This window comes from Oreochromis aureus, linkage group 10 (genome assembly GCF_013358895.1).
Source record: "Oreochromis aureus strain Israel breed Guangdong linkage group 10, ZZ_aureus, whole genome shotgun sequence".
NCBI lineage: Eukaryota > Metazoa > Chordata > Actinopteri > Cichliformes > Cichlidae > Oreochromis > Oreochromis aureus.
In genome coordinates, this window is record NC_052951.1 from 28,853,008 (window position 1) to 28,879,011 (window position 26,004).

The window sequence follows — 26,004 nt, forward strand, 5'->3', positions numbered from 1 at the left end:
TTAATCAAAGCCTAATCAAGTCTTTATATCAAATAGTCTTTTTCTTGGTGACTTGGTGATATTACACAGCCTGAACAGTGCTAAAAGCAGAGCACTTTGTTCCCAGGAATGTAGGGAAAGTATCGCTGCAGGGTGTCTGTTCTGCTGACCTCACTGTTTTCCCCGTAGACGCTGCTGGACATCTTCAGCGGCGTGAAGCTCTTCCTGCCCGACTCGGTGCAGGACTTTGACAAGCTGAGGCGATACTTCGTGGCGTACGACGGGGACCTCGTGCCAGATTACGACGCCGCCTCCGCCACGCACACTCTGGCCGAACCCGAAGAACAGAGCCAGGCTCAGAAAGTGACCCCCAGCTGGATCTGGGAATGTATCCGCAAGAGGCGTGTCGTAGCTCCCTGTTAATAAAAGAAGAGGAGGAAACTACATTTTTATACACTGCATTCACCCAGCCATGAACTGGGTCAGAGGGCAGCTCTAAGTTTGGGGATGTTACCGTGACACCAGGGACTGTCTATGTTTTCAAATGCCACTGCTCTCAGGTCATTTTAATTTATTCTTTTTGAACCTTTCTGCATTCTGCTCATGCGGACCAACAGATGCAACACACAGTACACATTTAGGTTGGAGGTAGAGTGCTAGATTAGTCTATGATTATATGAGGTGTAGAATATTTTGTAACAATGTAGAATATAGCCTCTAAATCATGAGTAACGTACAGTTTGACACGGATTTTACACACAAATCTAGAATATGAACCAGTTTTGTTTTTTTAGATAAGCATCAAGCAATACTTTCTACTGCCTGAAGAACACTCTGATATTAAAGCTCAGCTCCTGCACTGAACACAAACAAATCTGTCTGCCATTAGGAATAAACAAACCTGACAAAGACAATAAAAATGTCCCTGTAACATCATTCTAGCGTGTCTCATTTTCATCAGTTTGTGTTTGGAGCGTCGCACTGATTTGCATTGCAGCCACTTGCAATAAAAACTGTGGTGTCACAGAGATGTAGATGAATCTCAAATGGCATAAATGCTGGCCTCCAAAGCTACAAGTTATGAACATGCGGAAATCTCCGGAGAGCTCTGCATGTGCCAGATTTCCCCAAAAACATACGGAGAGAATTAGTTGCTTTAAAAAGGTGTTGCTCCAGCTAAACCAAATACATTTCCCTTTCTCAATTGTGAGACTCTTTGTATGATCCAGTGAAATGCTGAGAGGTTTTTTCCCTTCAGCCTGCTGCATCTGAATGGCTTTCAGGGATAATTCAGATTTGCCTTCTTCTTCCGTGGGATACTTCAGGCTATGAGGTGGCTTTAATTAAATGTTCGAACGTATTCACACTCTGAGAGAGTAGAATTCGCCCGAGCCTACCCTGCTATGCCTGAAAGAAACACGAGAAAAGCCTTTATATTTCTCCCGCTTTTCCAACAGGTAAGAATAAAATCTCAGGCCAGTATGCCAAAGCTGCAGCAGATGACTGACAGAGCATGACGCCGGCAGTATCTAAATGGGTCAATTTTGAAGCTAATAACTGTAGCGACCGTTTTTAATTGGAATAAAGTTTAGTTATCGCTTGAATGCTAGCAGAGTACTTCAAAAAGACATTTTCTCACAAATTCGACCCAGAAACATGCGTGTACCTTTGGTGTGACATTTATGCAGAGGATTACGGCTGCTCTCATCAGGAATCCGTCTCATCCAGTTTCCTCTTTCCCGAGGACCCTTTTTCTGAGCGACTCCACCACTGCAAGTCAAATTCCTCTTTGATGTGACAAGGCTAAGAAGCAGAGCACATGACAGCTGATTTAGACCTAGTTAAACACAACGCTGCCACAATATTAAATATTCACTGGCTCGGTTCATTCTGAAGCCGCTTTGTTTCTGCTGACGACCGTCTTTTATAACTCCAGAGCAGAAGATGCAGAGTGAATTTCCTCCCATTATTTTTAATAAAAATGTTGGTTTAAAAGATCTTTGGTGTCAAAGGAATATCAGTGATCGTTATTAAACCCGAGAGGATACATTCAAACTAAGATGCTATCAAAACAAATTCGGTTGTAAAATGAAAGTAATCCCCACTGAGACATGTTTTAGTGCAGTTTCAGAAATAATCTGCATTTACTAACAAACACAGGCCCGTGTCTGAAAATTACAGAGAAAATCCCACTGAAGAGGTGAACTAATATGGTGCTGGGAAAAAAAGGGATAAACTAAGGGAACATCCAAGAAGTCTGAAAAACAAGTTGACCTGTCATGGCTTCCATAACAGACCAACTCACTTCTCATGGTGGATGAACTTAAGAAATCATTGTTTAAATTACTTAAAGACAAGAATTGGGCACAAGACTGAATTTGTTTTGAATCTTTGCACGGTGGTGGTAGCATCATGCCCTGGGGCTGTTTTGCTGCCAGTGCTACTCGTACATTGCATAAAGTGGATGGAATAATGGAATAATGAAGGAAAACTACTTCCAAATTCTTCAACAGCACCTCAGATCAGCAGCTAGGCAGTTGAAACTTCATGTAGAATTGGGATCAACACAATGACCCCAAACAAACATCAAAACTGGTTTTTGGAATGGATAAAGCAACATTACGTTACTGGAATAGCCTCCCAAACACAGACTATGCTTAAAAGCTAATCAATTTAAGTAAACCCTGCGGCTAAATATCCAGCCAGAATTATGCTAATTGTTGCTAAGAGACATTAAACCAGGTATTTGTGGGGGTGTATGTATATATTTCAGCCTGTATGTAGACTTTTTACCCTGTGAGGATTAGACAAAATCAAACTTGTGCACCCAGTTTTAAAGGATATTAAAGATGTATGCTGTACAATCATTCCACCCTGGAAGAAGAACAGTTCAGTAAAATCATTAAGGCCCATATTACCATGACATTCATGTCTGAGTGTATGTAAACTTGTGACCTCAGCTGTAAGAGCCAGGATTTCTTAGCCAGATGGAACTATTACTCAAACTAATACAATTATAAGGCAGTCATGGGAATAGAAAACAGAGTGGGATGGAGGGTATAACGAAGAAAACATGGTGACATGCTTGAGGAGCATTATCCATCATCAGAGGATCTGAAGAAGCCATTACAGCATCAGAAAAGCTATGCGAGCCTGGCTGTTACAGCTTTGTTTTGTAATTTTTTTTGTGTGTGTGTGGCTGAGACGACTCAGTTAGGGGGCAGATGTGATTTCTGGCTCCACTGATTCCAAAAATCTCAGTTTCTGGCTGTCCATATTAAACCACAATCCTGGAGTTTTCAAACTTTAACTTTTTTAAAAGTTTAAATACTGGAGGAGTGTGAAAGTTAAGCATAAATGTAAGTGATCCTTATCCCCACTAATAGGTTTCTCCTTTGGCCATGCTCCTCTTCTCCAGAAACTTTAATCAAATCTGATCTGGTAGTGTTTTTAATCTCGATGACAAACAAACTGAAAACGTTCCTCGCCTTGGCTCATGTCTCGGCGGAGGAATAAAACATATCTTTATCAAACCAGACCGGTTTTTAAAAGGGCAAACACGACTTCAAAGTCTCCATTTTAACAAGATGTTTTGACAACAACGAAACCCCTCGACAGAATCAACACTGAGCTGGTTGCTCTGCAAGTTAATGCTGCTTCTTGTACCTGTCTGGAAGACTTGATCAGCTTTGCAGAGCGCAGACTGGGCCGGCTGACAGCCACCGCCTTCTCTACTCGCTCCAGCAGGATCCTGGTTCTCGGGATGTGACTCCACGAAACGCCGAGGCCGGGCTGCACTTCCCCGCTGCCACTTCTTGTTACATGGTTTGTTACCTGTGGGCCCAGACACCATTGTGTTAGTTTCTTCCCTCACTCTCAGGAGATTATCACACCATGCTTTGGTACAGCTTCCCACGCGTAATACAAGCTTTAGAAGAAGGAAAATATAAGTGGGACAAGCAGATCGTCCCACTTTTAATGAAATGGGACATCACACAAACTACCAAATTATCTTCATCTCTCTTCAAATAACTTGAGGTGATGACTTGAGATCAGTTTTCTTTGGTGCATGCTTTTTTAAATGTGCATACTCCTTTTTTTAAACATAATTAAAACCTGCAGTTCACTAAACAGGGTTGATTTTGCTTTAAAACTCTATTTGTTAGAATTATTATAATCATATTTATTAACCCAAAAAAGCAGTAAAATGTTTAGTTTTCTCAGAAAGAATAACAAGAGGAAGTAGTTTGTGTAGACTTTAGATTGACACTGGAAGTGCATCTTGCATTTAGAGCAGCACACATCAAAGACTGAGTCATCCGTACCAAAGCAGCAACGTTGAAGTCCTTTGCCATCGTCTTAAGAACTCCTGCCACTTGTATCATCAAGGACATGCCTGGAGGCAAAGGAAGTTGTAGAGAGGTTAGTTCATGTACAGAATACTCTCAGACTCTGTCACAGGAACTTTCAAAGCAATTCAACAGTAGCAGCTCAAGCTAAATTTATTACTGCGAAATTTGCATTCCTAAAAATCGCTGGGGTTGACTTTAAAAAGCTGTGGTTGCTTGTTGAAGCCTGTAGCGATGCCCATGACGGATCTGTCACTTTAGGTACAGACATTTGTATTTCACCAGTGCATCGAACTGTAAAAGCTTCTTGTTCTAAAGTTTCCTAATAAAAATCTGCAAAACTAGCAAGCTAACCTTTACATTTCGTGCTAAATACACATATTAGCAGGCCAACCGAGGGCTAAACAGATGATAAGACTTATTTATTAAAAGAAATTGTTATAATGAGGATCAGAAAATATCACCATGAAGCAAAACTAATCTGAAATCCAAATATATACAATTAGGTGAAATAAAAAACTGGGTCATAAAAAATATAAAAGTGTAACAAAGTAAAAAGATAAACAGTAAACATGATTAACTTTACCCTCTAACATAAAAATATACATTATGCTGTGCTGGGTCCCAGTTAATTTCTGCATATATACACACAGTATACATAATAAACACACATTACATCACCTCTGCACATGTGGTCTGTCATTTAAGGCAATAACAAAGAATCTCCTGTGATGGGAGGAGTCTTTACAACCATTACAGATGAAAATCATCCATTGTGTCTGAGCCAGAGGTTATGCACTAAGGCACTACAGTTTTAACACCTATACACAAATTATGTCATTTCTACTGTAATAGTTTCATATAATCTAAAATTATCCCGTTAGATTCTTTTATTTACAGGTAACGCAATCATGGGTCAAGCCAAGCACTTGCTACCTGTGGTTACAATAATAACAACATTGTGACAGCTGTTGTCTTGGTATAGCACTACCAAATAAGCTTGGTTGCAGGCTGACAAAATAAAACGACAAAAGCATGTGGTGGTAATCATGTGGCAGAAAGTAACTACAGATGGTCCACTCATTTTCAGTCATTTTAAGGCTGAAATGGTGAATGAAATATAAGGAACAATCTTTATTTGAAGCGAGTATAAAAGTCACACGGATCATATCAACATACGCTGAGATTTTCACCTTCATCTATTTTTTTTAAAATGCCTTCTTAAAATTTTTCAGTTGCTTCCTGACTGTTTTTTCTTTCAATTTATCATCTTATGATCTGTTGCATGTTTAATATCTTACCAAATTCATAACCATAACAATCCAAACATTACTCTGTGCTTTGAATATTCCTTAATTAAAACCTTGAAAATGTTACCTTTTTCTTCAGAAGTAATATGAAGTCTACTGTGTGCCTAAACCCAAATTACTGGATCCAAATTTTCCACTGTGCTGTTCATTACTGTAATTAGTTGAACACAGCAGCAGTGTGCCCGAGCTCACAAATTACATTTGGAATTATAATCCAGCAGTAAAGGGCTGACTTCTTTTCTTAGGAGTGCATAGGAAACATTAAATGAATTACACAGATGGTGGGCTGTAAAAACCAAAGACGTCCTTATTTACTGAACTGAACGCATTTGAAAACTGCAGGCTGTAGGTTTATTAACATTCCCAGCTAGGTTTTGTGCCACATGTAAACTATATGATCAAAAACATTTAACTTTTACCTTTTTATGGACATTTTAACCACATAACAGAGTTGTCAGTTACGGTTTTTAAGAAAGACCTTGTTTAAACAAACACATCCTACTGCCAGTAGTTCTTCTTGACTGAACAGAATCATGGTTATGGAACTTTTTCATTTTTATTTTTTATATGCATGCAAACTTAAAATCAATGATTTGTTTACTCTTTTAATCTATTAACACATCACTGAACTACATAAACTATAAGGATAAATTAACAATACCAGCTACACCTCATACCTACAGGACGTGCAGATGTAAGAAACAGACAGTGGCATCTTATTACCGTACTGTGCTCAAATTCAGTGAGCTCTTTCGAACAGCCCATCCTTTCGCAAATGTGTGTAAAGACAGACTGCATGTCTAAGTGCTTGATTTAATACACCTGTGACTGAAAACGCCTGAATTCAGAGGTAAGAGATTTGGCCAAATACTTCTGTACATGTAGTGCCTCCAGCTAAAGCTGAGTCTGATAACCCTGGTTTAAAGGAAGAGGAGCTAAATACATGTAAACGTACCATATTTTTCAGACTATAAGGCGCATTTAAAATCTAATTTTCTCAAAAATCAACAGTGCGCCTTATAATCCGGTGCTCTTATGTATGAATTTTGGTTGTACTTACTGACTTCGAACCGATTTTATGTGGTACACGGCGCTCAAAAATCTGTCAAAAATGTTTTAGACTCCGTCCGCTTCAGGTTCCAAAGTCAAACGAACACTGCGGCATCACTGAGAGTTAAACTGTCCAAATTCTTTCATCTTTAATAAAATGATCAGTGTTGCTGCTTTACCAGGTGTAACAATTAACTTTAACATTCAGGCATCCATGAAAACAGAATTTATTAAATTTAACGGAGTTAGAAGTTAACAGTAAGTTAGCTCGCTAGTTTCCACCTAAACATGATATAGCATGTTCTGACTGAGAGATTTCTGAAAAATTCAAACGTACAGCTCTGCTATCACTTCTAACATAAATGAAGACAGAAAACTAAACAGCAGTGACGTTTGTAGGGTTACTGAAGTTGGACTAGCTGGTATATAATGATGTACTACTTGATCGCTAGCAACACAGCTATGTTAGCATAGCATAAACAGTGAAGCTGGAGGATGAACGCTAACTTTTTTCCACTCGATAAAAGTTAACGTGAGGGTTCCCGATGGTTAGGGACAAATGCAATCACATGGCAGGATGCTGTAAACAGACCAAACTTCAGTCAGGAGAACAACTGAGATAATCCATCCACAATACGAGGTTAGTTATTAATATACTGCAACAACGTGGGAATAGAGCAGCTGCAAGAGAATTCAGCATTAATGAATCAATGCAAGAAGAATGAGTTGAGTAAAGTTTGACTTATCTGGCTGTTTTGTTTCGCTTAATGCGCCTTATAATCCAGTGCGCCTTATGTATGAAAAATACGGTACTACAGAGGATTCCAGGAATAAAAATGTGGAGTTGAAAATTAGGCCGAAAGGTTTCCAGTTAAGAGAAATGTTATTGTCTTCATGTGTTGCGATGTTATCCGATAGTTTGGTTTCATTTTTTGGATTTTCTTATTCTGGTTTTGGTTTTCTCTTTGAATCGAGTTATTCAGCAATCAGGAGCTGCACTACACAGACCAGCAGAGATTACAGAGTGCCAATAGCTTGCATTGTTATGTCTTTTCACAGGCAGGTTTATTTTAGATAAGAACCTTTGAATTTTGGTGCACTGACTGTCTGTTTAATTAGATGACAGTTTTGGAGCTTTCTACAAACATTACAAATTCAATGAAGTTCGCTTGGATTAAGAATTTCAATTATTTTGAGTCCCAAGAGGGCAGACTCGAGTTTAAGCAATTTCATATTTAATGAAAACAGCTCTATTTATAACGGACAGCAGAGGTTCAAGCTCGTGCTTAAACTGTAATGGTTTGTGGTTTAATGTGACAGCACAAATATTAGTGTGTTATTTTGCCACTTTCTTATGACTGGATGTCATGCTTCCACAGATGTGTTTAAACCCTGTTGTGACATTTATTTTCAGATTTATGGCTGAAGGTGTAAAAACAGCCTCAGGTATGATTGACTATGATGGACCAGCAGAGAGAGATATCACCTTCATTCTGTTTGCCTCCCAGTAGAGGCGAGATAACAGCTGACACAGAGTCCACAATCACCGCCTTGACAGAGCCGCCGCCAACAGACGCCTAATACAAAATGTGACAAAATTAGATTGCTGAAAATTTGATTCGTCTTTCTACAAAGGTTCCCCAGCTACAGAAGGATTGTTGGTGTATTTTAAGCAAAATAAAAAAGCAATCGTCAACAAACCTGCTGAAGCCCACCACTGCGAAGACTGTACAGACAGCCGAGCAGAGCGTAAACGTCAAATAAACGGAAGACGTGGATCCTCTGAAGAGCTTCCATCTGTAAAGCAGAAGTTGCTTGTTTTTATTTTCCTTCAAATAACCCAAAATTTTCAATGCAGCTTCAGGTAATTCACCTGCTCTTCTGTGTTGCTGGTTTCAGCCTGCAGCATCTGAAGCAAGCGGCTGGCAGCCAGCCCTCCTGTTGTATCGATATAGATCACACTCTGTTTCAGCTGGTAAGAAATGTGCACTGCAACACCGAAGCACACCTACAAGCGAAGGGAAGCATGTCGGGGATAGTTAAAGTTAACATGAACAATTTGTTTCGGTTAAACAGTGACTCTGGAAGGTGCATTTTCTTATTCTACAGGAGAACGGGGAATTCTAAAAAGGAGTGAATTTATGAGGCTGAAATTATCAGTGACGGAGAGGTAAGGTAGGAAATGTTCACCTGAGATTTGCCACTTCCCGGGCCTCCCGACAGCTCTGTTATCTCTCCCGTATACAAGCCCGAATCCAGCAGTTTATCTAAGCTGCAAGAAACAAAGTACAATTCATTACTCACAACTGCCATCCAATGTAATAAACCATTAAGTGCAGGCGTAGAGCTGGCAAAAACTGCAGCTGGGTAAACATAATACAAACTGAGCCGGACTCCAGACTACTCTTAAGATGCTCGGCCAATTCTTAATTCCAGCTGCCGTTTGATTACTTCTTGTCAAACTCAGGCACCAACTACAACTTTCAAATTCAATCAGAAATCGTTGGTTTTGCATTAACTGCTTTTTGAAGGATTTTGTATCTTTCTCAGTGCATAAGTGAGCCGTTGTTTTTCTACAGGTTACAAATCTACCGGGTACGTAAAGAAGATCTGCAGAGTCTGAGTTTTAGTGAATCACAAAACATCATTCGCTTTTTAATTAAAATAATTAGACTGTCTGATGTGGTTTAGATGTGCAGCAATGATCTGTACCTACAGCAAAAGGAACTGCAAGTCTAACAGTTTCTTTGTTTTACATATACCTAAAAAAAGGTTTGAGATACAATTTTCTAACTTTAAATCAGGTCCCAAGTAGAGTGTCAAGAAAAAGTCCATTTGTTTTCACCTTTTTATTCAAAATGAAAATTTCTGAAATATTTTATTTTCAGTACATGTAAAGTGAAATATCTCAAGTGTTTTCATGACGATGGCTCATGGAGTATTTTCTATGATCAATCAAAAATGAGTCCGACTTCTGTGAGGTTATATTACAGACCTAGCCCTTGGTTGGAACTGCTTTAGTTCTTACTGCACCAAAGCATCAATGTGGTTTGAAGGCGATCAGCTACACCTGCTGAGGCATTGAGGGTTTGCTTTGATAGCGGTCCGACAGATTATCTTTGGGTTTCAGGTCAGGTAAGCTGGGTGGTCAGTCACGGTCAGCAAACCATCTGGTAGTATTTTTGGCACTACAGGCAGGTTTTAAGTGCTGCTGGAAAAGGAAATCGGCATTTCCACAAAACTCCTCAGCAGTGCTGGGAAGTGATCCTGGTATCTGGCTTCATTGACTTTGACCAAATAAAGCTGCCCAGTCACCAAAAGCACCGGCAAATGAGCCACACCAAGTCATTACCAACTGCAGAAACTTCACACGAGACTTCAAACACCTTTCTGTTCCTTGCCATGTTTCCTCCAGAGACTACGGCTTTGATTTACAAATGAAATGCAAAATTTACTTTCATCTGCAAAAAGGACTTCGGACCACTGAGCAAGAGTTCAGCTCTTTTTCCGTTTAGCCCAGACAACACACTTCTGATGTTGCCTCTAGTTCAGGACTAGCTCGATATTAGGAATTAACATTAGCAATGTGACAGCTGTTGCTCCAGCCCTGATGTCGCCTGTGAGTGGTGGCTTGTGATGAAGTCACACCGGCCTCAGTGACACTTCCTCAAGTTCGAAATTGACTTCTTGCCAACTTTCCATAAATATGCTTTGGTAAGGAATGCTGCAAGCAGCCAGGCTTTTCAGCAATTAATATCTGTGTCTCACCCTCCTTTGGAGAGTGTTGATGATCTTCATTTGGACGACTGCAGAGTCAGCAGTCTTCCCCATGATTGTGTAGTTGTGTGCACTGAACAAAAACTTACTCAAACTTGAAATGGAATATTATAATAATTTGAGATAGTGGGTTTCCAGTATTTTTCTGGGTTTTTTCAAGAGCTTTAAGCTAAGTAATGAATGAATGAATGAATGAATGAATGAATGAATGCATGAATGAGTTCAATTCGATTTGATTTATATTGCTTCAAATCACAACATCTGTCACCTTAAAGCGCTTTATATTGTACATTGTAAACTAAAGACCGGATAATATTAGAGATGAAACCCCAACAATCAGGTGATTGACCACGTTCTTGTGACACGAGGAGGAAAAACTCTCAACCAAAAAGCAAACCGACATGGATAAGTGAATGAAGAATGTTGCAATCAATATAGAATATTTGAAAGTTAATTTTCATTTTGAAAAAAGCAAAGTTTTCACAATATTTTTTTGAGATGCATGAGTATAATTTAAATATATAACTGATGGTATAAAGTCTAATTTTGTGGCATGAACATCATAAAATCTCATGTGCAGCATGACCACAGATCATTCCAAACTGAAACTATAGTCTTTAAACGATGTGCAGAAATATTCTCAAGTGTAATTAAATACTTTAATGGTAAATCTTTCGTTCTCTGTGGAAACCATCCCAGTAACATATTATTGTGTGGCCTCGAGTTAGCGATGCATGAAGACGTGATAACAAAATTGATATCTGTCTGTTGGGGACACATCAGTATTCAGGGTGACTGATGTGAGCATAAAGGATGAAAGTCACTGACAGTGGGCACAGATATGATCTCTAAATGTTCAAAGATAGTTTCATGAAGAGTTGAGACACTTAAAACAGTTCCTTTTTTTAATTATTCATAAAGAATCTTTCCCTCTATGAATAAAAAACAAGGGGATAAATAAAAAGTCTGTTCCTAAAATCTGCTGTTTATTCAGCGCAGCAGCTCAGTTCTGTAGAGCTACTATCACATGAAGCAGACAAACAGGAAATGAGCTAATATCTCAAGATAACCACTTTTTTATTTATTCACACCAAACTTGGTGTTTGAACTCGACACCCTTTGGGCTGCAAACAGTTCTGAAATCGTTCCTCACTTATATATATTTCTATATTAAACTGTTTCCATCCCAAATAGATTCAAGTGCCGCAAACTCTTGCAGCAACAGTCAGAGATGCTACTTTCAACTATATTTAGTGATGAGAGTGCGCTTAGGATTTACAGACTTGTCAGTCTTGCTGTGGGTTTCATTGTTGCTGTGCAAGTAAATCTCCCCCGAGTTCCCCTCTTGCACGCCCTGGGTCGTTTATACGCAACCTCTTCGACCCCGGTGTATCCGCTCTCTTTATGTGTTCATGCCACAAGAAACTTAAGCGGTATATCACCAGAGCTCCATTAATTTCCTACTGAACTGAGTGAGCAGCGGGCTCGACTTATGTGATGCTACAGATGTGATTAAAAGGAAGGCCATGGTCGAAAGTTTCACAACCTGCTGTCAACATCTCGTATCATTCTGAGGCTGCTTTAACCTCATCCTTACAACCTGATTTCACATCAGAGTTCTGCCGAGCAGAAGCAAAACGGCTGTCAAGTTAGTTTACAGCCCTGTCCATAACTTAAAGCTTGAAATACTACAGAAATGCATGTTTCCACATCTGTGCTTGGAGCACCGATAAGCTCACACATGAGTCAGCTGATTTTGGTATCTTTCTTTTTAATTAATGCTCAGTGCTTACTTCATCAAACTTCACGACATAATGCAACAGTCAAGTTCTCATAAACAATGCTGAAAAAGCAAAAACAATCCAATAGAGCTGAAGATGCTATCAGAGCCTTTTCCCAAAGCAGAACACGTCAAGCAGTGTTTATCAACTCCTTTATAATATCTCTTAATCACCTCAAATGACCATTTGGGCTCATTACTGCTTAGATTTGTTATGTCTTATGCATCTACAATTATTCTGACAGGTAGGAGGAGTAATTCAAGATGCCAGGGGTTACAGGAGGTACAAATACCCTGCCACGTTCTGCACAGAAAATGATGCACGATTCTCCCAGCTGAGTCATCAGTACAAACGATGAACAACTCAACTCCATTAGCAGAAAAACATGTCTTTTAGATAAAAAGTCAAAAGGTACAAATCCATTTCCATAAAAATGTAAAAATAGCCAATAGCAACTCTCAGTGCATTACTTCATTAAGAAACATCAAATCATCGCTATGGTTTATGGAAACCTGATAAAAATCGCGAGCGGCTTCACCTCAATGTTTATTTTAAAATCCATAGTGCGCACCTTTGTTCCCAACTGCAACGACAAAGTATTTTATGCAGCTCTGATTTTTACTTAATTTAAGTGGAAAAGGTAACCGATTTGTATGAAATACAGAACAGGAAGAGCATTCACTCTCAAACTGAATTACTACAACCAATGGCCATAAAATTGCTAATTCTCCAATCATATAGACGACTCCTCACTGAGAAATATTAAGAAAACTGTCAGCGGAAAGTTGAGGAAACCAGAAGCTGCTGCAGGCGAGAAAAACAGAGTTTTTGGTGTGTTTTGGTCGATTTTTTGTATTTTGTGTCAACGCTGACTGCTGAGCCTAAATGCTTACTGAGTATTGACCCAAATATGTCGATAGTAGACAACACCAAAAACTGTCAGCTGGTTCAGAAACTGACAGCTGCTGGTAACAGAATACAAAGTCACATGTAGACTCCTCTTATTCTTCTTACATCACTTCTACTTTAATGACCAAAAAAAAAGAGTCATTTTATTCTGCAGTATCAGTTTATATATTAATCATACAGTCAGGTCTGTTGACAATGAGGCAATCTTTCTTCTCATTTTGTCCCTCTACATCACCCCCATGGATTTAAAATCAAACAATGAAAGTGATTGAAGCGCAAATTCCACCTTTATTTCAAAGGGTTTAGCAAAAGTATTGCATTAACTGTTCAGTAATTAAAGCCATTTTTATACAAAGTCCCTCATTTTCAGAGGCTCAGAAGTAATTGGAGAATTAACTGACAAGCAGCGTTATGGCTGGATGAGACTCGCTCTTTCCAAAAAACCTGAACTTGATTCCAAGTGTTGAACTTGCATTTAGTAGCTGTTCACTGTTCACAAAGACATGACGATGGAAGTGAAGGAGGGCATCATTAGATTGAAAAACCAACCAAGACATATAGAGAGATGGCAAACGGTCAGCTTCCCAAAACTGCAAATGCTCTGCTCAGATTAAGGCAACACTGCGAAACTGATGGGACGGAGCTTCACAGTGCAAACCGATAATGACCTAAAGCATACTGAAATAACATTTTTCAAAGCAATGGAAAGGGAAATTCTTCAAACACCTAGTCAGTCACCTCATGTCAACCCAACAGAGCATGCTTTCAGTTACTGAAGACAACACTGAAGGTAGAGAGACTCTCAAACAAGCAACGGCTTCAGGTGGCTGCAGTAAAGGCCTAGCAGAGCTTCTCTTTGGTGATGCCCATGGTGTCTAAGGGGCAGGCAGTCATTGACTGCTGAAGATTTTCAAGTATTAAAAATAATCCTTACATGTAAAATTATGCTACTATTGAGCATCTAAAAATCGGGCACTTGCTATGAAAATATATACAATTCCTCATCATTAATCAAATAGTTTGTTAAACCTTTTAAAGCTAGAAGTCTGCACTTCAGTCACATCTTTATTGTTTGATTTCAAATCTACTGTGGTGGCATAAAAGGTAGAATTACAAAAATAAATAAATAAATACCTGAAAATACTGTTTGGTTTAACCCTTTGCCAATGTGTCTTGATGCATCCACTGCAATGATCAGAATATCCTTTATAAATATTGGCTGGGTATTTCTTATCATCATCAGATTTTGCGCAGGAGGAATTGATGGTACTGAAGAGGCCGATCGCAATAGTTCTCGTCTGCGTCGACCTGACGTGTGGTTACATTTCTAGACAGGAGAACGTCAGGTTACGCCGTAGGTTATGGGATATGACAAGGGTGGGGAAGTCCAGGCTTGAAAGGCCAATGTCCTGCAGGTTTTAGATCTCACCCTGGGTCAACACACTGAATCACATAATTAGTTCTTACCAGGCCTCTGGAGAACTGCAAGACATGTTGAGGAGGTAATTTGGCCATTTGAATCAGCTGTGTTGGATCAAGGACAACTCTAAAACCTGCAGGACACCGGCCCTCGAGGCCTGGACTTCCCCATCCTTGGCATAGGGTTTGAGAGGCGTTTGCGGTAACGATGTAGCTACAGTATACATTTCATTCTGAAGCATAAATCTCCAGCTAGACCTCTAAAACCAAAGTGAAATGAACAAACCCACTCTGGAAAATAGCTGAAACTAAACTGGGCTCACAAAAGACATGACAAAGAAAGTAAAAGTCAAAAGTAATAAAAAATGATTATATAAATGATTATATTCTCATGACTTCTATCATAGGCAGTTTTCCAGACACGGTTGAAATCCAGTCCCAGAAGAAAAGAAAAATTCAATGAAGATCTCTACCAAAAAAACCCCCCAAAAAACAAGTTTATGGTCTCACAGCAGGCCTAATCCAAGTCAGGGAAACAGAACTATTCTCTTTCAGTATTTTGGCATTTTGATTTGTGTCTGTTGAAGCTCAGATCAGTGATCTGTGCAGTTTGTGGAATCTCATCTTTCTCGTGATGACGGATGTGACAGACATGCAGTTAAATTTACATAACCAAGGTCCTCCAGCTTGAAGGTTAAGCATCGCTGGAAGCCTGTGGCTGCTTGATAGCAGTTCTCACCACCCACGGCGTGACTCTGAAGAGAAGAATTGGTGGGTATGGATGTATTTGCATTATTCTTGCCTTCTGTGACAACAGTGCTGTGAGAGCTGCACTGTTGATCGTCAAGTTAGGTTCTTGTAAGGACTCAGAAGGATGAAAGTGATTGCCCTTGAAAAGTCACAGATTCAAAATCTCCCACGGGCTGCCCTCATCAGTGTGCTCAGAAGACTGTGCAGTCCTTGGACCCCAAGGAAAGGAAGCAATGAAGAGGCTCAGCCTTTGTTGCACTCTGCTTTTCTATAAAAGATGATTTTAAGATTCCCGTGGACAGATATTTTCTTCCGGCCATACCCCGTGCCAGAATGATTATTTAAACAAATAGTGGGAATTAGCAGGATCTTACTTAAGGGGGGCTGTGATACTTGTGTAATACTTGTGTTAAGCTTCATTAACTAACCATTGACATTGAGCTTCAAGGCTGAATTCCTCATGAGAAGGCTCAGACAGAAGAAAATCGCTGCCATTCTCAATGAGGTTTTAAGTGAGTCTTCTGATCTGGTGCTGAATTTCAGCACTTGATCACAGCCAAACATCTCTACAATGGTTCAGATACACGCTATTCTGCTATCACCGCACTATCGAGTGTTGGCACAATTACTTTGTGGGCTGCATGAGATAGCTCTGAATCACTATCAGTCATCATCACACATCCCGTTTGTGCAGCGGCCAGAAAATCTGATAAGGTTTGTTTAGCTTTCATTTTGCCTTACTTTGTACATATTGTTTGATATTCAGCAGCCACACAAGCAAATAATATTTATCATTCATTCACTATTAAACTACTTTTGAGTTTTATTGCTTGAGCTACGATTGAAGTCTATTAAATGCAAGTTTCAGGAGAATTTCTGTGCTGCTAAAGACCAAAAAGCAGCTCCCTTTTGATATTTAACGAGACAGGTACAGTAAGCGTTCAGCTATATCCAAGGAGCTCAAAACTTTTTGACAGTCCAAGGAAAGTTTTCCATACTTACAATGTTTTAGCAGGAAAGTTAACCTGATTTTTTATTTACATTAAATTTGTCTTGTTGAAATAAAACCAAAAAAGTTTCCTCTTCACTGGGTGTACATCAAAACAACTGGAAGAAGAAAAGAAAGTGTTTAAAGGCTTTTGCAGCCTTCAGGCACCAAAGGCATCTCCAGTGTTCATGGTTAAGAACATATATAAAAACTAAATATTTGGATTTTTCAATTCAAACTGGATTCTTCTCTAAAACTGAAATTAAACAGAAGAAGCACTAGATAGATATTTGTCATTAAAATTAATAATGTTTTTTCTACAATCAACATGCCTGTGGCAAGAAAACAGAACTAATTCACCACATGTTGGCGGGTTTCAGCACAGCAACACAACAATTCAGCATCGAAAGTTGGAACCACTCATGTCGGACACTATGGAAGGGAATAACTACAAAATTCCAGATGTTCCACAGAAGCAGCCAGCAGATTCAATCACCATTTCCTTTCAATAAAAAAGTATTAAAAATAATCCCAACATTAAAAATAATGCTGATTCTGAAAGGGAAAAGTGCCTTTGAACAAGTGAAAAAAGAAAAATAAATAAATACTACTGGGGAGTACAATTTTTTGTAGTTCTTTAGGAGCATAAACAGGGAAGTCTATGTAAATGAGTACATAATTAAATGGATATACCAAATATTGGGATATAACATCCGATAATTTGAAATATCGGGTTTTTAAATCACTAAATATCTGCATCTATCCTAAAAATGTTGTAATTCAAATTTTAAAGAGATTAAAATTACAAATTTAAAGGGGAAGCGGTGGGAACTGAGGACCTGTTAAATCTAAATCCATGGCTTATGATAGATATCCCATCATCCTATTATTCCTTTTTTTTAATCTTCAACAATTTTTATTTCATTTTGAACTTCAATAACAAAGCAGAAAACAAACAAGCAAAAAAGTTATCATATTCTTTCTTCTATTATTCCTTTTTTTAATGTTACGGATTGTCTCTCTACTGTATTGAGGCTTTAAGTTAATAACACACACGTACTGAAGGAAAAAAAAACTTGGCCTTATTTTTTTTTTAACCACACAGAAAACAAGATGTGTTTGTGATATTTACTCTAACTTTTTATTTATTTTAATTTAAACAGAAATTACTATTACTCAGACAGTTTTAGGCTTAAACCCACATTAAGCTGTAGTCTCTAATAAACGTAAAGCTAAGTAAGTGTGTGTTTCATTAGTCTGTCTGTACATGAAGCAAACAGCTTACTCACAGTACAAACTGACACGACGGACATCAAAACACATCATTCACCAGTTCACCTTTCCACCAGTAGAGCGCAGCCAAGACACACACAAATCCCACTACTGTGCTCACACGACTGATTCAGTTTCATATCACTAATCCAAGGCACTAACTAATTTATGAAAACCACTTTTCAAAAAAAGAACCATGGGGAGGCCAAAAAACACCTGTGGTCATTAATTATGCTACAACAGTGAGTTTAACTGTGGAAAAGGTAGCAGCTTATAAATTATGCCATGCTGCCCCAATTCAAAGACTCGTCCAGATAAGTCTGTGTCCTGGCTGAAGAGTACTTCCCATCCAAAAGTGGAATATTTATGTGGAAGGCTTTGTTCTTTGACTGCATACAGACGGCTGAATTTCGGATTCCAGCGCACACCTCTGTGCGAAACCTTTCATCAGATTCGGTGTCTCAGTTTTACAGGTTAATTGTAAGTACTGCTGTAATACAATGTTGTGCTGGTTGCAGAGGGAACTCGAGGTTTTGTCAAATCATGAAAATTTAATTTTTTGATGTACCACAAAAAATGTTCTGAAAGACTTGCCAGTGGTGTTTGTTTTTCAGAGGAAAGTAGTCAAGCTTGAGGCCAAGTTAATGCAGCTGATATATCAGAAACCACTTTAGGCTACGTTTACGAGCCAAATGGAACAACAAGCAAAAAGAAAAAAAGTCAGCTTTAGCTGCTAAAATGTTTCCTCAGCGCAGGAATGTGGCACGCAGGCCTTTTTCTAAAAGACTCTTTTGCTCAGATGTATTTTTAACAACAGCAGCAGCCATGTTCCAGATGGATAATCCGGCGTAGCTCAATGCAAACTGAATTTCAGCATTGATTGAGAATGAAGATTCTAGTTTGATAAAAATAGATCGATGTAAGATACAAAACATCTTTGCTAATGTATGATACTATTGACTTTACATGCTTTGCAATGCCCGTGTAGGTCTGCAAAGATGAACAGAAAAGCTGGCAAACATAATAAAACTTTTATCCCCCAACAAAGCTGCTTAAATTTATTTGGCAAAGTCTGAAAGTTTTGTTCATCAAAGATCATGGCATTAGACTTTCAAAGACTTTAATCTAGTGGAAAAGATAAAAAAAAAAAAAAAAAAAAAAAAATGAAGCCAGTGCATTTCAAACCCTAGGAATGTGTCCTCAGGAATGCATATTTGATTCTGGAGATGAACCTTCCTTGTGGCATCGAGCCTGTCGTTAAATCCCCTCCAGCCCCTGAAACACAAAGAAGCGTGCTCTGCTGTGTGAGCAGCATTGTCTTTACCTGGGGTTTCCAGTGGAGAGGATGGCTGTTGAGCTCAATAGCTCCTCATACAGATCAGCACCTGACACAGGAAATGCTGTGTGTTGGGCTAGCAGCACTCGGCGGATGGCAAACAGAGCCTGAAATAGAAAAATGACAGCATATGAGGCTCACACAAATGTTGCATGAATCAGCTGCAACACAAAAAAACTCAGTGTTGCCAGATTGGGGAGTTTTATTTCCAACTGGGCCATTTTAATTATAATCGAAATGCAAAAATTCAGCTTGTTTTCATGTGATTAGAAGGATATTTTTTTTAATAATGCCCTCATTCATCATTTGCTTCATAATTAAAGTAAATGCCAGATCTTGGTTTTGCTCCATGTCATATCACTTTAGATGGAAAAAAAACAAGTTGAGACAGTGATATCGTGGATTATTTTTTAAGCTTCATTTTGGGCATACTATCCAAATGGTTGGAGGGACTAGCAGTTAGTTTAATTAGCGAATCAGCTCAGTTTCTGCCAGTATTTCAGCTCAGCCGCTACAAATGAGTACAACTTAAAGGAAAGAGAGGAACCCTTGACCCCAGCTGTGAGGCGATCTCTTGACTCTATTAAGCTGTAGGGGACATTTTTCTTGCATGGTTTGGATCCACTTCTGTTGACATAAAGTCAAATCAGTACAAAGTTGTTCTGAGTGATCACCTTTAACCTACCATGAAACATTTCCATCCTGATAGGAGCGACCTTTTCAGGATGATAATGCCCGCCCATCCAAAGGGCACCAGCTGCCCCAGAATGCTTTGGTGTGTGTGAAAATGATGCAAATCACATCCTAACTTTGAAGTTAAAAACTCTCACCACAATTGATGACGTCCATGTTAGAAAATGCTCACCACCTCCACCACATCAATACCGTCTTAAGATAAGTCAGTCGTAACGTGGCATTCAAAGTCTGACCTTCTCATTACCACCAGCAATCAATTCGAATTGCAAAGTCACGACCAACATGTAGGAAACATGCATGTCACAGCCACTAGATAGAAAGGACGCAATAAGCTGGACACAACAATGAGCAGCTTATTGAGAGATTGCAATAACAAGAAATCCATCTGAACTAACCAAAGAGCCATCATGGGACAGTTGGTCTAACTTGGCTCCGATGTTGACTAAACAAGAAAAGCAGGTGAATCACCTCCACAAATGTCAACGATAGCACTGGGATGCCAGCCCCTTTGATGGATATTTCTGTTTAATTAAAAAGTGTCTTTCCTTTGGAAATCTTTTTTTTTCCATGAATCAGTTTCTGAGCTCATGTCAAAGCAATATTTATTTCCTACTCAATTGCTCCTTGTTTGTTAGCAAGTTATACTGTCTGGCAATTAGTGTTTAGTGCTTACTGTATTCAATTAGCCAATTTTCTTATGTTGGTTAAAACCCCCAGTATATAGTTGTTATAACTGCCACAAAGCAGCACGTGCTAACAGGCAAGTCATACTCACATGTGAATACAAGTGAATGCTAGGACAGGTGGTGGTAAAGTCTAGGCTTAGCTAGGTCGCCGCAACCAACCTGAAGTAAATTCAAAAGACTGTAAAATAAAGACCAGATTAGGACCACGCTTAATGAAGATGAATTGGTGGAACCGACCCCCAGTGACAGAATATAGTTTTGAAAGAAGATATTCAATTTCTCCAGTAGAATTAGAGACGATTTTAAAAGGCACACTGAAGCTGACCCGCTATAATATACCAGTCAGCATCATCTTAGTCTTTGTGTTGTTATTACGTTGAGATAGAGGCACCAGCCAAGCAACAGCTTCCTTACTTCTTTCTCTACTCTTAATTCCACCGGTGACACCAATAAGCTATCCTGACACAGTATTATTACGGTGTCACTAGTGCCGGGCGATATGAAGATATATATCATGTGGATGATAGAAAAGTGTCTATCGTGCCAATTGTCTTCTATCGTTTCTAACCCTAATTTTATAAATTATTACATAAAATATATCATTAACCCTTTACAACCGGTCGGAGCAGGCACACTCCGTTTTGCCTAACTATTTTTAAATCCCTGTAGAACTGGAACCACGTAAGGTAGCGCAATAATTTTTTTTTGCATATGAAACCGTAGGAGTTGTACTTACATCTTATTCCATTAGCTTGCCCTAGGTCACGGTTTCCTTCCACATATAGCTTTGCAAAAATTGCATAAAAAGCACTTCCAGCAACAAAAACATAATATTCCAGAAACACGCTTTGCCGATCCGATCAGCTGTTCATAACACTTCCTACATTGGAATATAAGTCAGCGCGAACTATCGCATGTCCGCCATTACCTGTCCGAAACCGGAAGTGACGTCATTTTCGCGGAAAATGTAGTTTTTTACCTTCAAAGCCTATGTTGGTGTTTGTAAAAGTCATATTTGACTTTATGCTTTTCTGTATCGTTTCTGGGATGCTTAGAAGTCAAATTACACTGTTGGAAATAGTTTATTTTGATGCACATGCAGGTTTTTTTGCAAATTTGCATTATAATATTTATTTTCATTTTTCCTGTAGTATATAAAAATTAGTGTATCTCAAACATAAAACTATGAAGATACTCAAAATAAATTTTTTTCTGGTTGGAAACTATTTTGTGCAACTTTTTTGTATTTACAGCTTTGAGGGATAAGCACCCGGATTTGCAACATGCTTTACGGTAACTCAAAACAAAGACTGCACCCTCTCCACTCGCTGTTTACAGACTGCATACTTTCCAGATGACCACAGGTCAGGTGGTATATTGTGATATATATCGTTATCGTGATATGAAATAATTCATATCGTGATAAATATTTTTTCCATATCGCCCAGCACTAGGTGTCACTGTATAAGAAGTGTTCTCACTGCCCAATACATTTATCAGGTAAAGTACCAGAAGTGAACCAGTCATGATTACAGCGGGGGTATCTTCCTTTAATAGTCGTGTCTGAATGAAGGCTCTCCTAAGACGTGCACAATTTTTACTCTGACCTTTACTTTCTGTGTGCAGATGTCGTTTGTGCCAACAGCAAATATCAACTTTGGGTAGTGGGATTGAACACGTAGCACCCAAGCCTTTACCTAATGCAGAGACTCCCTATCTGAGTTTTCTTCATTACTTTCATTGTTCTTGTAAATTCAAATGGACAATAATGTCTTAATAAAATTAAATTATACTACACAGATGTCTTACTTAACATAGAAAAATAGGTAACATCATACAAGTTACCACTGCTTAGCTGGCAAACAAGTCTCTATAGATTCATTACCCAGCGTTACATACAGTTAATTTCTCCCTTGCTTTCTTGCTCCAGATCTAATATTGTTAGAGACGTAGGTGTATGTAGAATAGAATACAGCTAACAAATCTATACGTCATTATTGCTCTCTCATGCCATCATCCCTCATGATCTTTGGGTTTCTGTTTTAAATAAAACATCCCTGCATGTGTGCACGGAGCTGTGTTTAGCTTCATGTTCTCTTTAAAACACCGACTGTATTCCACTGGCTCCTCCAGCATTACAGCTGCACAAGAACACTGCTCACTAACCAGGCTGATGTGTGATGCTTCATATGAAGCTCAACCGCAAAAATATCAAATGCTGGGCAGTCCAGCTTTCTCTAGAAAGAGCACTTAATGTTGTTAAGCAGAGTTACACTCTGATTAGTCTCTCCTTCTGGGCAGAGAGGATTTCCTGTTAGACTTCATGCCCAACAGCTGAAATTTATTTAGGGAAATCAGACAAATCTGTTGGGTCTCAATTAGTGGGAAGAAGGTTGGCACTCCAAATTTGGCTTGTAGGCTCATGAGACAGGTATGTTTTTACATGAAAACTTCGTCTTGTGTAGCTTTAATTGAACAGTATGAGGCCGCCTTAGTCAGATAAATGTATAGGTGACCTAGCATTGACCTCCTCTCCGTTGTGTGGGCAGGTTCAAATCAACAGCAGGAGTCTGATGGAGCACAGGGATGCCCGGTAATCAGCTCAGGGGATGCCTGCAGGCCGAGCAAGCTGGTTAGAAAGTCTAGCTCGGCCACTGGGATGAGCCTGAGCCTGCTGCAGGCAGTGATGGAAAAAAAAAACAATATTTGAAAAGCATAATGATCTCATGGGGAAAACGTCTTCAAAGTCCCTTTCCATTATAAAAATGCATTTTGGTCATTATTTCTCTTACATGGTTTACTGTACCGAAACTGGAAGATGTTTTTCAAATTAATCTGGTGAAGGTTTCCTCCATGAAAATTGGCTTTAAAAATGTAGAAAGTGAAATTACAGTGAGGCTATATGGAGAGATATGGTGCAAGTGTATAAGTATGGAGACAGCATAATTTATTTTGCACCTTTCTAAATGTTCTCTTGCAATTTCTTAGCTTTTTAATCCCCCTGTGGCTGCAAAATTTTCACCCTATACATGTTCAGTCTGCATGTCCAGACACAGAGACCACAGAGGATGGTTTACTGACGGAAATGCTCACTCATCTTTTTACCAAGAAAGTCTGGGTTGGCTTCAGTGCCCCATCCACCCACACAAGTACTCCCCGATACACTTTTATTTATAAAACCCTTCCGGGTACCCTTCATGATCATTTGTGTTCTTATATCTCTGAAAAGTTTGGTGGAAAACACTATTCATGGTCTAAAAAAATATAGTTTACCATTATCTGCCCAGAAGGTCAGTTCTGAGTTAGACAGGATTTCTTTCATGATCTCTGCTTTTTTTTCTGGTTCTCACTGTACAATGATTTAAAACTAAGAGAGCTGACCTATCCTTGCAGGTTCAGACTGATAATGAAGGACTTTGTGGGGGAACTCAGAAGGAGGTTTTTAGCTTCTTTTTTAGCTAGAAAGTTTTTCACCGTTTATCATTTTCTGTGGAAATATAGATATCGCTTTCATTTCTTTTTAGATACATTTTTCATGCTGATATTCTATTATATCAACACAAAGCATAAAACCAGTTTTAACTGCAGATCTGGACAAAAAAATATAGGAAAGGATAGGAAGCAAATGTGATGCTTAACCTTGATTTAACCCAGTAATAAAAAGCAGCCCTTCCTGGCTTGTTAACCAAATGAGCTTGTTTGCAGTGGGTATATATAATGCACCCAGTGGGAGGTCTGCTTCCATTATGGATGACTTTAAAAAAGAAGGTATCCCACATAATAATATAAACCACTTACACAATGGGAAACTTGTGCTGCATGTGGGAGTGTGTATCTAAGCTCAAGAAGATACTGGCCTACAGGGTTTATGCCAGCTATAACATGTGGGTGATCTCTGTGTTAATTTAAAGGGCATCTTTTAAACTAATTTCCAAATCTAGAATTTCAATTCTTGGACTTATGCTAGAATAGCTTTGCAGCACTCACACCTACAAAATAATGCTTATCTCCTATCTAACCTTTGTGCAGCTCCTTAGTTCATCCACTTTCTCAAACAAGCCCTTTTAGACAACTCTCTGCTGACTGGCTGGACCAAACAAACAGGTCTCATAAAAGCTGTGCACCTGAGATGACCATATTAAGAAGATTTATTCCCTTTGACATCACACCCAGCCAAGAGTAGAAAAAAAAAACTGTCTGAAACTGCAGGTTTAAAGCAGTTGCCTGAGCTTATGACTCATAGGGATTACTTGTACATACACGGACTTCATTATAAGCAAGTTTGGCCATGTTTAATATGGACTGTGGCAGAAAATGAGGAGCAGCATTACAAGCCCACTTTAAATTCCTTCCTAACACCACTAAATAAACTGCTGTGATAGGGATAATTTCGAGGCAGCACCTCGATTAAATGGGAGTAATATGTTGGGTAAGCTGGAAACTGACAGTGCACTCTGGTAAGGGTCACCATCTCGTGTTTTTAGGGATCTATGATTAGTTTAAGCTATACATACCTTATAGGATACCGAACATTTCTGAGCAAGGCCCTCAATGTCTGATGAAACCAGGTCCTCCACTGTGAAACCAAGAAATCAGATGTGTTATCGATAACTTGTCTGTGATTAAGCTAAAACAGACACATTCCCCCACAAACTCACCTGTTTTAATATCAGCAGCACGAAGGTCGCGTAATAAGTCTTCATCCAGTCCAGGACACATCCCCTCTCTTAGTACGACCATGGTCTTGCATATTTTAAGATTGATTCACATATGACGAAAGATATCAGGACACATGATGAAGCCTTCACTAAAAAAAGAGGTTACCTGACTAACATAACATATGCCGCTAGCTACAGTTGTTTTTAGCTTTCCCAGCCAGTTGTTTTAGCTTTGCGGCTAACTTTGGCAAACTCTTCCGCTGTTTGCGTTGTTAAAGTCGGTACAAATAAAGTTCCTAAAATTTAACACGTAACAACACTCGGTGAACTGACACAGGTACACTTCTGCAAAAACTTCTCCTTAACTTCGTTCATAGCGTACGCGGAGGCTTATTTCGAGGGAAAATGCGCGAAGGCTTGTTGCTTGCCGTAGGATAGTTTGCACCCAATCCCTTGTGGGTAATGTAGTATACTGTTGTTAAGGCGTACGTTAGCCTATTTTTTGCAGTGTATTTTAACACATCTGTAACTGTTGTGGACTTTAACGATTTGTCCTCATTCAGTCTTTGACTTAAACCAAAAACTGAAATAAAGTTGTAGAAAAAATACATTTTTTTTGTCTCTCTCCTCCCAGAGGTAGCCCTCTACCTCCCGGTCTAACATACCCCGGCTCTCCCTCCTTCAGACTCCCTCAAGGAAAACATCACTCATACATGCAGGGTCTTGCTGGAGGGTTGTAAGTGGCGTAGATCACAGTGGATAGAGCCATTCATGTGGCTCTGCTGGCTGTACTGCGGCGACCTGCCCCTCCTTTTTAATTACACTATAGTCATTATGGTTCACAACATCACCACAACCATAGAGCCTTGGGGGCAGGTGTGTTAAGTAGAGGGTAATGGGTGGGGCTGCTACCGTGGCCCCATTCAACCCTTCACTGCTATCTGCCCCTTAATTTTATCTGCAACTTAGACATTGAGGGTCTTGGGGATGGGTGGAGGCGGGGACTAGCACTACTGTTCAGCAGAGGGGTGCTTGTGACGCCCC

General features: G+C 39.2%; 2 protein-coding genes across 2 annotated transcripts in view; one reads left to right on the forward strand and one right to left on the reverse strand.

Moving 5' to 3' along the window:
* Positions 1-915, forward strand: part of lig3 (ligase III, DNA, ATP-dependent) — a 20,078-nt gene extending 19,163 nt beyond the window's left edge. The window contains exon 21 of the mRNA XM_031750278.2: positions 169-915. Within this exon, the coding sequence (XP_031606138.2) occupies positions 169-402 (234 nt within the window). The 3' untranslated portion in view covers positions 403-915. The remainder of the gene's footprint in view (positions 1-168) is intronic.
* Positions 259-25,383, reverse strand: rad51d (RAD51 paralog D). Its single transcript, XM_031750279.2, has 11 exons — positions 24,961-25,383; positions 24,817-24,878; positions 18,909-19,027; positions 8,879-8,960; positions 8,562-8,696; positions 8,390-8,485; positions 8,175-8,265; positions 4,305-4,375; positions 3,646-3,813; positions 1,646-1,782; positions 259-395 (listed from the first exon to the last, which is right to left on the reverse strand). The coding sequence occupies exons 1-10, from the start codon at positions 25,040-25,042 to the stop codon at positions 1,687-1,689; spliced, it is 1,002 nt and encodes a 333-aa protein (XP_031606139.1). The 5' UTR covers positions 25,043-25,383; the 3' UTR covers positions 259-395; positions 1,646-1,686.
* Between the last annotated feature and the right edge of the window lie 621 nt (positions 25,384-26,004).

Coding starts and splice junctions, on each gene's coding strand:
- rad51d (XM_031750279.2), bottom strand. CDS start 25,042: ATGGTCGTACTAAGAGAGGGGATGTGTCCTGGACTGGATGAAGACTTA. Junction 24,879..24,960: donor TGCTGCTGATATTAAAACAG/GTGAGTTTGTGG, acceptor TTGGTTTCACAG/TGGAGGACCTGGTTTCATCA. Junction 4,376..8,174: donor GGGAGGCAAACAGAATGAAG/GTGATATCTCTC, acceptor CTTTGCCTCCAG/GCATGTCCTTGATGATACAA.